General features: G+C 44.0%; 1 protein-coding gene across 2 annotated transcripts in view; it reads left to right on the top strand.

Annotated features, from left to right (window-relative positions):
• The window catches only part of Gnal (G protein subunit alpha L), a 130321-nt gene that overhangs the window by 80319 nt on the left and 35952 nt on the right, over positions 1 to 14050 (top strand). For both annotated transcript variants that reach the window (XM_052742363.1, XM_052742364.1), the window contains exon 5: positions 12636 to 12733. In XM_052742363.1, the coding sequence (XP_052598323.1) occupies positions 12636 to 12733 (98 nt within the window). The remainder of the gene's footprint in view (positions 1 to 12635; positions 12734 to 14050) is intronic.

The following is a 14050-nucleotide window of genomic DNA, read 5'->3' on the forward strand; positions in this document are numbered from 1 at the left end:
CTTTACTCCCTGTGCCTTTGAATTTTTTTATTTTTTTAATTTCAATTTTCTATGTACGGGTGTTTTGGTGGCATGTGTATCTAGGCACTACTTGTTTGCCTGGTGCCCGTGGAGGCCAGAAAAGGGCATTGGAGTCCCCTGGAACTGGAGTTACAGATGTTTGTGAGCCGCCTTGTGGGAGCTGGAAACAAAACCTGTGTCTCCTGTAAAAGCAGCAAGTGCCCCTCACTGCGGAACCATTGCTCCAGCGCCCTCCTCCCCATGCCTTTAGAGAAACTGCTGTTGAACTGCTGCTCCCTGTCTTCTTTTATCCTTAAAATTAAAGGCACATACTTGGGCTGGAGTGAGTGGTTCCGAGTAAAGAACTTACCTAATAAGCACGAGGCCCTGGGTAAAATCCACCCCCCATCCAGCCCCTGAAACACACAGGAATTGTGTTTATATTTACAGCCTAAACGTAGGTGATGGTGGACTGACGTTTGTTGCCTGCAGAACTACACGCTTGAGACATCACTGTGATGGTTACTGAATGCCTTGGTGGACAGGAGAGACATTTTTCTCTTATTTATCAATGTTTTATCAGGAAGTAGAATATTTATAGCCAAATACAGATGGAGACTCATAAGCTTCAAGCACTTAAGTTGCTTAACTGTTTCAAAGGAATATACTTTCTTAACAACGCCTTTGGAAATTAAGCCTCAAACTAATGAGTCCCAAGGTCCCAAGCCTGGTCCCCCAGACACAGAATTCATTTATTCCCACAAGGCTACTTCATCTCCATTTTTTTCCCCCTCCAAGTACAGGGGTTTTGTTTTTTGTTTTTGAAGATTATAATGTAATTATATTTCTCCTTTCCCCGCTCCAAACCCTGCCATATACCCCTCCTTGCTCCCTTCAGAGTCATGGCCTCTTTTTTATCAATTGTTATTGCATGTATATATGTATCTACAGTTATACTTCTAAATACAACCTGCTCAATCTGTATGATGTTACTTGTGTGTGTGTGTGTGCAGGGATGACCATTCGGTATTGGACAACCAACTGGCGTGCTCTTCTCTGGAGAAAGCTGTTTCTCCTGTTCTTAGTACTCATTGCCTGTAGTTCTGTGGTGTAGGGTTCCAGCCCCTTGAGGCCGTTTATAAGAGCAGACAACACTTCTAGCCTTAGCAGCACTCTTGCCCAAAATGGCCTAAGACTCATGACGTAGCCTGGGTTGGTCTCAAACGCACGCTCCTGTCTCAGTACCCTGAGCACCGGGATTGCAAACATGGTCAGTCATATTATTTCTACAATGAGAAATTAGGTCGGTGTTTGGTTTTTTTGCAATGGCACGATGGTATAATAAGGTCACTGCCAGCACCAAGCAGGTTGTAACCTGTCCTATGTTTTCAAATAAACAACCCTTATGTAGTTAGTACTATGTTCCATATAGTTTTATGGTGGGTTTTGTTTTTTTGGGTTTTTTTTTTCTTTTAGTTTTTTGTTTTGGTTTGGTTTTGTTGGTTTGGTTTGGTTTAGTTTAGTTTGGTTTGGTTTGGTTTAGTTTTGGTTGTACTAGGATGAACATGCCTATAAATGTCAAACACAAAACATCTGCAGATCCAAACTGTCTTTCCATCCATTCACGGTTTTAACAAGCAGTTTGTATGGCATTTAAGCTTAATTGCACAGAGCTTTTATGGAGAGGTTAAAGGGTACATGAAGTAGGACATAGTTAGAGAAAGCACTTCCAACAAAGCCCTGTGCAAGAGGGTGGTCAGGGAATGTCTCGTCGGGGAACACTGTAAAGGGGATAGTGTGTTAGTCAGGGCTCTCTAAAGGAACCGAACAAAAGGGAGAGGGAGAGAGCGTGTGTGCATGCCATGTACATATGTGTATGCACTTAAGAACTTACTAAGTCAGTTCTAAAACGCAAACACCAGCAGAATCACACCTGAGAGCTGAGCTGAGACCCTAGCAGTTGCTCAGTCCTTGAAGCTGAATCTCTCGGCAGTTGGAGTAGTTCCACAATGGATTTCTCTCACTGTGGGGCAGCTCGACACCCAGGTGTGGCTCAGTCCACAGGGCCGGATGCCTCAGCAGCCCCAATCTAGCACCAACAGCCCAAAAGATCCCCGGAGAGCTGTTGGTCCCTAGTCCACAGTGAAATCTTGGAAATGCTGGTCCTGTTGTCAACATTGGCATCAGTGGCAGCAGCGACAGGGCGGCTTAACTCATCCACAGGAGGGAAGGGCCAAAGAGCAGACTTCGTAGTGAGCTTTGTTCTATCTGTCACATGCTTTGTATCTGGATGGCTACCAGAAGGTGCTTCCCACAGCCAGAGTGGGCCTTTCCACCTCAGCCAACGTGATCAGGACACTATTCAAGTGGGGCTCCCTACTGAGGTGATGCTGATGTTTGGCAGGTTGACATTAAAACAACCATAATAGGTGGTGAAGGAAGGGACACAGTGAGCCAGTCAGGGGTCCATGGGAAAGACAATGCTGCAACCCTGGGGCCCAGGGAATATAGGGTTAGTTGGCTAGAGCCGAGAAGAATGATGATGGTGTGGAAGAAGTGATGGAGCGGGTAGAAGGAGGGTCTTGCAGAGCATTGTGGGAACCCTAAATGAATAAGGCCCCTGTGAGAACTTGAGGCAAAATGGCCTGAGCTGATCCATGCCTTAAAAGCCTCATCCTAGCTGCTGACTCAGAGGATGCTCTCAACTGGCCAGAAGAGAGGTAAAGAGACCAAGAGGCAAATGTGGCCATCCAGGTAGGAGACACTGGTGGTTGGAACCAGGAGGGGTGAGATACTCAAAGTTGGATAGTTTCAAATGAGCCTTAGACAGATGGGTTTGGTGGGGCATGGAAGAAAAGGCCCGGGATGATGTCATGGTTCCGTGTGAGCCCCTGGGAAGAAAATGAGACCTGAGATGCAGAGACCTCAGGCAAAGCAGGTGCATCCCATCAATTCAGCCCTGAGAAGATGGAGTATAGTACCCATCAGATGTCTTCAGTAAGGTTGTCATGACTGCTTCTCCCCCATCTGTGAGAATCAGATTCTCTGAGGAAGATGCTTTGGGATCAGAGAACTAGGTGATATTTCCCAGGTGAGGAACGGATACCCAAACCAGAATGGTCCCAGGCAATGATCAGTGCATTATGCAGCTGTCATACAGACTTCTAATTTTTTCAAATGTCAACTTGATCACCTGTTTCCCTGAAGATTCAAGGACATTTTCCTTGTTATAAGAACACATAATTTCAGATAAGTATCACAAGATAAATAGCTCTGCTTCCTGTAACTTCTCAGATGCCTTCAATTATTTGTTCCTGGTAGACGGACAAGCAAGCAGTCGCCAGCCATTCTATTTATGGGGCTTCTTTTGTTGTGGAGAGCCAGGGGATTCTTTGAGGTTGTTCTTATAATACCTGAACTGTATGAAAGAAGGTGTGTGTCTTACTCATTACCCATGGTGCTTTGCTTTATTCTTGATGATAGGGTTGAATTCCATCTTATACCCACTACCTTTTTGGCCTCTGCTGCAAAATTTGGGGAAGAAAGGTTTATTTGGGTTCACAATCGCAGACGTTTTAGCCCGTGGCTAGCTGGCTACATTGCTATGGGCCTGTCCTAGCTCACTTTCTCTTGCTGTGATAAACACCTTGAGCAAAAGCAACTTGGGGAAGAAAGGGATTGATTTGGTTTGCACGCCCCAGTCACAGTCCGTCACTGAGAGAAGTCAAGGAAGGAACCAAGCAAGAGCAGAGGCAGGCACCATGAAGTAAAGCTGCCTAGTAGCTTATTCTCTGTGGCTTGCTCAGCTTGCCTCGTTATACAACCCGGAACTACCTGCCCAGGGGTGGCACTGCCCACAGTGGGCTGGGTCCTCCACATCTATCATTAATCAAGAAAATACCCCACAGCCTTGCCTAATCTAAGGGAGACATGCTCTCAATTGAGGTTCTCTCTCTCCAGATGACCCTAGCTCGTGTCAAGTTGACAAAAAAAAGTAACTAGTACAAGACCCGTAGTGAGGTAGAACATCTTGGTTGCAGGAGGACCTAGCAGAGCAAAGCTGTTCACTGCGCAGCAGCCAGAAAGCAAAGATGGGGGTAGAGGAAGAAGGAACAGGAAAGATGCACTCTTCCGGGTCAGGTCCACAGTGACCACCAACCAAGCCCCACCTCTAATAGCACGTTCAGTATAAACTCATCAATGGGTCATTGATGAAGTTAGGATTCTGATCCAACCACCTCTCAATGGCACTACCAAAGCACATGAGCCTGCAAGAGAAGCCATGCCATATTCAAACTGTAACACAGCTGGACATGTTCCTGCCCCGGCATGGTCTTGTTGCATTTCATTTCATTCTACATCAGCAGTTCTCAACCTGTGGGTCACGAACCCTTTGGGGTTCAAATGACCCTTTCACAGGGGTCAAATATCAGATATTATATTATAGATATCAAATCAAATATAAGTTGATTGTAGAATCGAGTTATAGATATCAAATACCAGATATTATTATAGCATTACAAAGTAGTAGGTGATTGCCTCAGAAGGATGTTCTTCTATATACTTGTAGTAATTTGAATCCCCCAATCCCTGCATTCAGAGCAATGTGTGGATTTTCTGAAACTCTTGCCTTCTGGTTTCACAGAACCACAGGGTCACACTTGACCCACAGAAACACAACATGCTTTTGTCTTGTCCAACTGAGAATATCATCAGGTAACTTTAAGGTACATATGCACACAGCTGTTGACATGAACTCACCCTAGGCCCACACCCACTGTCACTCTCAGGTTCTGCCCATGCCTCTGCTAATCCTCTGGCCCTTCCCCATCAGCCATCTGGCAGGTATAAGCTGGTGGTCACAATGGAGCTGAGTATGACCACCTCAGAAGCATCAGCAGAGCCTGAAGAGTGGAGGCATGTTGCCATGGACACTGTGATATCCTCCTTGGTAGTGGATATGGAGGCTCAGCGTATAATCCTTCATGAGCATCTCATGGTGCCCACATGTATTCTCTATAGCCTCCCTGCAGCAGACTGTTGGTACATTTCTAGCCTCCCTGCAGCAGACTCTTGGTACATTTCTAGCCTCCCTGCAGCAGACTCTTGGTACATTTCTAGCCTCCCTGCGGCAGACTCTTGGTACATTTCTAGCCTCCCTGCGGCAGACTCTAGGTACATTTCTAGCCTCCCTGCGGCAGACTCTAGGTACATTTCTAGCCTCCCTGCGGCAGACTCTAGGTACATTTCTAGCCTCCCTGCGGCAGACTCTAGGTACATTTCTAGCCTCCCTGCGGCAGACTCTTGGTACATTTCTAGCCTCCCTGCGGCAGACTCTTGGTACATTTCTAGCCTCCCTGCGGCAGACTCTTGGTACATTTCTGCCGCTCCGAGTCAGCGTCACTCCCTCCATAGCTCTCAGTGCCCAAGCCTTGGTTTGAGGGTATTCCTGAAAGGTCAAAGGCCTCAGGTCATCCAGGAGGTTTCCGAGTAAGATAGGGTGGATCACTGGAGGCTAAAACAATGCTTAAATCCCCCCATCCATCCCCATCCCACCTCCTTTTTACCTTGGCCAGGCTGGCAATACAAATACCACGCTCTTTCAAAGGCTCATGAGTCTGAGCCTCTCTCCTCCATCCTAGAACTCATGTGTCCCGTAGATATTTCTAGACTCAAGTTCTCAACCCAGGTGGCCTCTCTTTCCCCATGTGCCACTTCTCTGCTCATTAAAGTCTTGCCGTCTTGCCAAATCTGTGTGACCACGTTCCTGCCACCCTCCTGTGCCCAGGGCCACTAAAGGATTCCCTGTGGGTCATCCCTGTCTTCCCTCCGCCTTCCAGAGGTCCGCCATCACAGTCACCCATATACTTCATCCTTTGCCTCTCAACCTCTCACCCCACATACTCAAGACCTCCAGGTCTTCTCTATATTTGAGCCGTGTACTGCTCAGTTCTGGCTACGGTACTACCCTTGGCCCAGAAGTACTATAACCACTGAGCTATTGAGCTATATATACCCACTGGCAACAGTGGAGGGAACTGAGTTTCAGTAGTCATAGCTAAGAATCCCCCATCTGGGAGAGAAGCTTGGTCCTGCCTCAACTTGATGTGCCATGCTTTGTTGACTCCCATGGGAGGTCTGCCCCTTTCTGAAAGGAGATGGAAGAAGAGTGGATGGGGTTTGGGCGGGGGAGGTGGAAGGGGGAACAGGAGGAGAGGAGGGAGGGGAAAATGTGGTCCATATGTAAAATAAATAAAAATTTTTAATATAAATAAATAAGTAAATGAATAGAATCGCCCCATCTGGGTTTGAATCCAAGAACTCAGATACTAAAATACCAGTGCACTCACCATGGATATTATCTGACAGGCCTTATTAGAACTCTTAGCATGTCTTACACTGCAGTTTTCCCAAAAAATGTGTATCTAATTCTACCATCCTTGTTAGTTGGAATATGGCAGACCTACCTTTAGACATTCGCTTTAAATTCAGCTTGATTCCTCCAAAGAAGGGGTCTCCCTTCTCTGTGCTGCCCCAGCAGACAGGAAGGCTTGGGTGACTCAGAAGGACAAGGACAAGAAGAATTACATAACTCGAACTTGATTTTCCTGAGGAGAATTCTTGTCAAGTAACATTGTGCATTGTCTGAGAGAAAAGACTAAAGTCGTGATTCTTGGAGTCTCTCTTCCCCGGTGAAAATACTTAATTATTTTATTTCTGATCCCACACAAATAAGTTTCTGTTCTGAATTTCTCCGGCATACTGCACTTGCGCTTTTCTCAGAGGACTGGGGTTTACGGAGTCTCTTAGGTTTAGGAGTGGGAGTGCTGTGAAAAATCTCAAAAGCTAAAAAACTATTTTTGTGCGGGGTGGAGGGTAGTTATCGAAAGTTGTGTCCCCATCCCCAAAGGGTGGATTGAGTTAATTCTCCACCGCGGGCCATACAGCTGATTACTAGACTGCTATGCTTAACACAGTTATTTGGTGAAGTGGTGGTTTGGAAATAAGAGTTAGAATTTTACATATCTTTAAAAATAATTAGAATTTCTGACCTCCTCAGAGCGGCCCAAACCACGAAGGTTGACATGGAGGCTGTAGAGGTCTCATGGCTCAGTCCTCCTGTGTTTTCAATCTACACAAAATTCCAGTTCTGTCCCAGTTAAAAAAAAAAGTCTCCTGAGCTTGTAAACTAATAGGTAAAGATAGCAAACTTATAAAAAGACTAAACTAATATAGATACCAATTTGCATGCTACCCAAAATGTCCAAAAAATGAAATATTTGACAAAGCTTTAGTGATGGAGAGAGAAGACAAATTAATGGTACTAGAGAAGAATGGGAGAGATATCACAACAGACTCCGGAAAAATTCAGAAAATCATAAGGACACAATTTTAAAATCTGTCTTTTATTATAAAAGAAATTATATAAGGAAATTATAAAAGAAATGGATGAATTTCTAGATATATATATTTCTAGATCAATATATAAGCTAAATCAAGATGAAATAAATAATTTCAATAGATTCATGATGTCCAATGAGATAGAAATGGTGATTAAAAATACCCCAACTGATTCATTGAAGACAGATTCAGTGAAGAATTCTACCAGACCTTCTAAGAACTAACATCAGTACTCCTCAAATTACTCCACAAAATAGAAAGATGAAGGAATATTTTAAGTTCCTTTTATAAAGCCAGTATTATCCTGATACCAAAACCAGACCCAAAAAACAACCACAAAAAAAGATAATACTAGGCCAATAGCTCTGAGGATCATGAACAAAATAATTTTCAATAAAAATACTTGCAAACGGAAGCCGGGCGGTGGTGGCGCATGCCTTTAATCCCAGCACTCGGGAGGCAGAGGCAGGCGGATCTCTGTGAGTTCGAGGCCAGCCTGGTCTACAGCACGAGATCCAGGAAAGGCGCAAAGCTACACAGAGAAACCCTGTCTCGAAAAACCAAAAAAAAAAAAAAAAACTTGCAAAGTGAATCCAAGAACACATTAAAAAGATCATCCTCCATAATCAAGTTGGCTCCCTAGCAGAGATGCAGAGATGGTTCAACATATATAAATCAATAAATATAATCCACCACATAATTAGACTCAAGGACAGAAACCACGTGACCATTTTGTTGAATGCAGAAGAGGCCTTTTGATAAAATACAACATCCCTTCATAATAAAAGTCCTAGACAATCTAGGAGTAGAGAGGGATGTCTCAGCATAATATACATAATAGTCTGGCGGTTGTGGTACACACCTTTAATCCCAGAGGCAGGTGGGTCTCTGTGAGTTTGAGGCCAGCCTGGTCTACAGAGTGAGACCCAGGACAGGTGCCAAAGAGAAACCTGTCTTGAAAAAATTAAAATAATAATAATAATATACATAATAATAATAATAATATACAGCAATCCCACAGCCAACATCTTGCTAAATGGGAAAAACTCAAAGCATTTCCACTGAAATCAACAGGAGTGGCTTGTTCCTTTGACTCTCTGGTCTTTCAGCATTTACCCCAACATCTGGCTTCAGGTTTTTATTATAAGACCAGTTAGGATTCGTGCAACAAAGGAATCATGGTAATTCAGCTGAGAAAGGGTAGTCCTCTCCACATTGATATTCCGTGGAAAAGAGTGAGCACTGGCCCTTTCTTCATACCATCCCAAAATGAATTCAGTGGGTTAAGATGCAAATGTATGAACTAAAACTATAACGTTTATAAGAAAACATGGGGGAAATTTAATCTTGAATTATCCAAAGACTTATCTGATATAAAAGAGAGAGAGAGAGAGAGAGAGAGAGAGAGAGAGCCATAAAACCTAAAAGATAATGAAATTGATTAATTGAACATCACCAAAAATTTTGAATTGTGTTCATCAACTGACACTTAAGAAATTGAAGTTCAAGGGGAGATATAAATAAACCCCATAGCCAAGAAAGGTTATAACTTCAGACATTCTTTTGAAATCATTTACTCTTTTTTAAAAAATCAATAATCAGAAGACATACAAGAACCCAGGCGTGGCAGTACACGTGTGCAATCCAAGCACTTGGAGACCGAGACAAGAGGATTATGAATTCAAGGCCGGGTTGGGTTACATGGCAAGTTCTAGGCCAGCCAGAGACTGAAAAGGGGGAGGGAGGGGAGAAAGGAGGAGGAAATCGTCAAGACAGTGATCGCCCACATCATTTGTCCTCAAGGAAATGAAAGTTAAGACCACAGTGAGGTCTTAATTAAGAAGAAAACTGATCAAGTGAGTATTGGTGAGGATGTGGAAGCTAGAAAGCCTAGACTTGGCCTCTGCATGTGCAAGATGGAACCGCGGTATACTACTGTGCAAAGCAAGTTGGCAGTGTTTAACAGCTATACACCCATGACCATATAACCCAGCAAAGCTTCCCACCTAAGAGAAATGAAAACCAAAGTCCATAGAAAAACTCACACAGCACGCTTTATAGCTGTTGAAAACCGGAAATACGGCAGGCACAGGGGATAGCTCAGCGGGTAAAGGTGTTTGCCGCACAAGCCCAATAACCTGAGTTCGACCCCCAGAACCCACAGTGGAGGGAGAGAACCAACCCCTAAAAGGTGTTCTCTGACTTCTGCATACAGCACCCCAGTATGCTCATGTCCACACGCACACACACAGTAATAATAATTAATAATAATAATAATAATAATAATAATAAATCAAGTTAAACTAGAAACAACCAAATAGCTATCAACTGGTGAGTGAATGCACAAAATATAGTGCACTTATAAAATGGGCTAGAACCCTGCAATGTAAAAGAACAAAGGCAGAGGAGTAGCTTGTAGCTCAGTGGTAGACCAATTTCTTAACCTATGTAAGGCCTGGGTTCAGTCACAAGCAAAAAGAAGAAAGAAAAAGAAAAAATTAATAAAACACACTGGTAATATGCATAACAAAGTGAGTGGATCTAAAATGTATTATGCTAAGTGAGAAAGAAGCTAAACACAAAGTAGTATATGGTTTCATTTGTATAAAATTTTCAGGAAAGACAAAACCACAGTGACAGCGTAAGCTAGCAGTCATCTGGCCCTGGGGTAGCGGTGGGTCCCAACCCAAAAGAAAGGTGAATGTCTTCTGAGGTGATAGTGGCTTCATGATGGAATAGAAGGGTGAAGTTTATGGCATATAAAATATGCCCCAAAAGTTGTTTTTAAATGAATAATGAGAATAATAAGCCTATAATATAGGCAAAAACAGACAGGTGTGTACACGATGTCCCCAATGCCCACACTGGTTTCCTGGGCCCAGGGAGCTGCTGTGAGCCAGAGGAAAGGATGTGAGGTGGACTCCCAGCAAGCTTTGAGTTCAGACTCGGCCTTTTTCCAGTTAGGTGGATGTGAAGAAAATGAAATATACTTGGTGGTTCTCGTTCTAACATCTGGAATATGGAGCTGAATAACCTATTTCATGGATTATTTGAGCCACTAAAAAAGACCTGGTGTCTGAGACCACCCCCCCCCCCAAAATGTTGTCTGGAGCACAAAGTGTATGTGCTAGGATTACAGGCGTGTGCCACCATGCCGGGTTTATGCACTGCACAGGACCGAATGCCAGGCTTCATACACACTCCAGTGAGTGTGAGGTGTGACCTCCTTTTACTGTGTTATTTTTGATACTGTCTTTGGTAGCCCTGGAACTGCTCAGTGGTTTAGATGTTTGGGTTGGTAGGATGTTTCCTAGCATAGATTCTGAAAGCTGTTCCTAAGTAGAATTTTAGAATAGTAGAAATTTAGATCAAATAATTGTAAGTTAATCAACCTACAGTTGACTCTCCATATTGATAGATTCTATATCTAAGAAGCCAACCAATCAAGAATCATAGATATTTAAGGGGGAATCTGGGAGAGTTCTAAATAGGCACAACTTTCTTCTGTTCTTACTCCCTAAGGATACAGTATAACAACTATTTACACAGTTCTACATGATATTAACATTATACATCACCTAGAGAGGGTTGGAGGCCGTAGCTTAGTTGGTAGAATGTTTTGCCAGTGTGCATGAAGCCTGGCATTCAGTCCTGAGCAGTGCATAAACCTGGCATGGTGACGCACACCTGTAGTCCCAGCACTCAAGATTGGAGGCAGGAGGATTGAGAAACACAAGTCAAGGTCACCCCCTGCCACATAGTAATTTCAAGGCTACTGTGGGCTACATGAGATCGTGTCTCAAGAAGAGGAGGAGGAATCACCAGTGTCGTCCAGTGAGGGTCTGACCTGTGTGGGGTCTCTTCTGTCACCAGCTGCTGTGACCCCCACATCGACCCACTATGCAGTATGGGAGTGGGGACAACTCTCCTGACTCTGACATGGACTGGAGAAACTTGAGAGAGCATCCCAGAGAGAGGAGGAGCCTGCACCTGCTGGCATTTTCCTCCCTGGTTTGTGTTGTCTTTTCCTAACCCAAAAACCAGCTAAAGGGTCTGCTGCCCTTCCCACGTATTGACCGGGTTTAGTCTCATCCTGGGAACTTCTTAAACTGCCAATGGAAACTATGTGGACTTTTATAGTGTCAACGGTTCCTATATTCAAACTCAGCCCAATCTGTTTGACATTAAGTCACTCACCTGGAGAGGAATCAAGTACCTCAGAGCTAGTGGTGTGACTGTAGGGTAAGGAAAGTTCTTCCAGTGGGTCCTGCCGCCATAATGGGTGAGCGTGGTAGCCTTATGACTCTTGGGTGAACCAAACTCACAGTTTGTATTTAACTCATGGTTTGCTTTAAACACACACACACACACACACACACACACACACACACACACACACACCACACACACACACACACACACACACACACACACACACACACACACACACACGCAAATAAAACCCTCATAGTAAAGCTGTCCATCACTGAGCAGGCATGGTACTGAAGGCTGAAGCAGGAGGATCATATGTTCGAGGCTAGGCTGGGCTACCTGAGACCCTATGGAAGATTTTGTATGTTAATGAGTCAATTTAATCTATCTACTTTGGTATGTCCATTTTTTATGTGTATGGGTGTTTTGCCTCATGTGCGTCACATGTGTGTCTAGTGCCCAAGGAGGCCAAAAGAGGGCATTGGATCCCCTTGGACTAGAATTACAGATGGTTGTGAGCTCCCATTTGGATGCTGAGAATCAAACCCAGGGTCCTCTGCAAAAAACAGCAAATGCTCTTAACCACTGAACCATCTCTCCAGCCCTCCATTCAGATCTTACTTCACATTTAAAAGTCAAAAGACAGCTGCTGAGATGGACCTTACACTCTCTGTGTCTTCCATGGTCAAGGTGGCTGCTTAGCTTTCAAAAGTACTGAATGCTAAGAACTGTACAGTTTTGTCCTTGTTTTATAACTAATGACTGGCATTAATTTTCGACTTACAGGTTCCATTCTGGTGAGCTTTGTAAACAGCAGGGAGGTTCTGTAGCTTGCATGAGTGCTGAGAGCCAAGTCGCCTGCTTTGCATCATTCTGAACCATCGGTGCATAGGGCAGTGTAGAGCATGGTCTTCCGCACTAAAAGAACCCCACCCTCCTTGCAGCCTCTGCCTGGCAGTTTTCACTTTTCACTTTGTAAGGTATCCTGACGTGTGTTTTCTTGTCACTCTTCCCAACCTCAGGAGTTCTTTGATCATGTGAAGAAGCTGTGGGATGATGAAGGGGTGAAGGCCTGCTTTGAGAGATCCAACGAGTACCAGCTGATTGACTGTGCACAATAGTAAGTTGCCTCCCTGAAGACAGGCCTCTCTGAAGCCTGATTGCATTCTTGGCTGGGCTGCCCTCCCTGTGGCTCTGAGGTTTCCTAAAGCAGGGAACAAGTGTAGCTTTTGGCTCCAAAAGTTAACTTTGTAAAGGAGGTGTGTTCAGTAACATTGTTTCAGGGAAGAATCAGAATAGCTTTCACTCACTTGTCCTGACTTTCAATTCTCTTCATTTTTCATTTCCACATAGACTTAAAGGCACATTTGTGAATTATAATGTACCTAGATACTCATTCTTATATTTTAATTTTGAAGCAAGGCTCCCCAAATTAATTTTTTTTAATATCAAAATTTGTAGTACTGGAGAGATGGTTCAGTGGCTAAGAACACTGGCTGCTCTTTCAGAAGACCTGAGTTCAGTTCCCAACAAGCACATGGCAGCTCCAGCTCCAGAGGATCTGATGCCATCTGCTGGCCTCCTCAAGCACCTGCATGCACATGCATGGAGATATGCACACACATACGCCTAATTTAAAATAAAGTGAAGCCTATTTCCTATTGGAGGAAACAAAAGTGAGAGTTGACCACATACTCCTGATCATACAACTGCCCCGTAACCAGGGTACTGAGCTTCAACGATGACTTTCCTCACCCTACTGTTTCCTGTGGGGTCAACAAATTTCTGTTCCAAGGAAATGATGTTTTGATGCTGTCTGAGATCAAGCACAGAGCAGTGTTGGCTCTCATCCATTGATTCCAGGTGCTTTGCTTCATGAAGAGGCTTAAACGATCTTCTCTGGAGCCTTTTGGAATAAATGAGTATGGTACGCATGCCTTCAGTGATGGCTCTCAAGTGGTAATAGGACAGCAGCCGTCGGTTTCCTTGAAAAGTAAAAAATCCCTGTGTCAACACACACACACACACACACACACACACACACACACACACACACCGCTTTGCTCCCTGAGATACAGAAGCAAATGGTGACAGTAGTCTGGGACTCGGGTTCAAACATACTGTCATTCTGTTCATTTCGTGACCAATAATGACATCAGTTACCTGTTTAAAAGCATTCTGGGATTTGGAACAACCCAGCTCCGTCGTGTTATATTTAAACATTTTAATGAGTTGATTCTAAGTACACTCATCACTGGAACGTTCTCTATGACGGTCAAGCTCACAATAAAGCTGTGGTTGTATGAGGAAAAATAAAATAATTGCTTTCAGAAGTGTGACCAAGGCCTGGCTCTTAAAGCATGTGGTCATCCTTATGTTTATTACAAAGTTGAGGCAGAGGGATCATGAGGCTACCTGCATTATATAACTTCTATTA

The sequence above is a fragment of the Peromyscus californicus genome, unplaced genomic scaffold (assembly GCF_007827085.1).
Source record: "Peromyscus californicus insignis strain IS unplaced genomic scaffold, ASM782708v3 Scaffold_17__1_contigs__length_78620276, whole genome shotgun sequence".
In the NCBI taxonomy this organism is placed as follows: domain Eukaryota; kingdom Metazoa; phylum Chordata; class Mammalia; order Rodentia; family Cricetidae; genus Peromyscus; species Peromyscus californicus.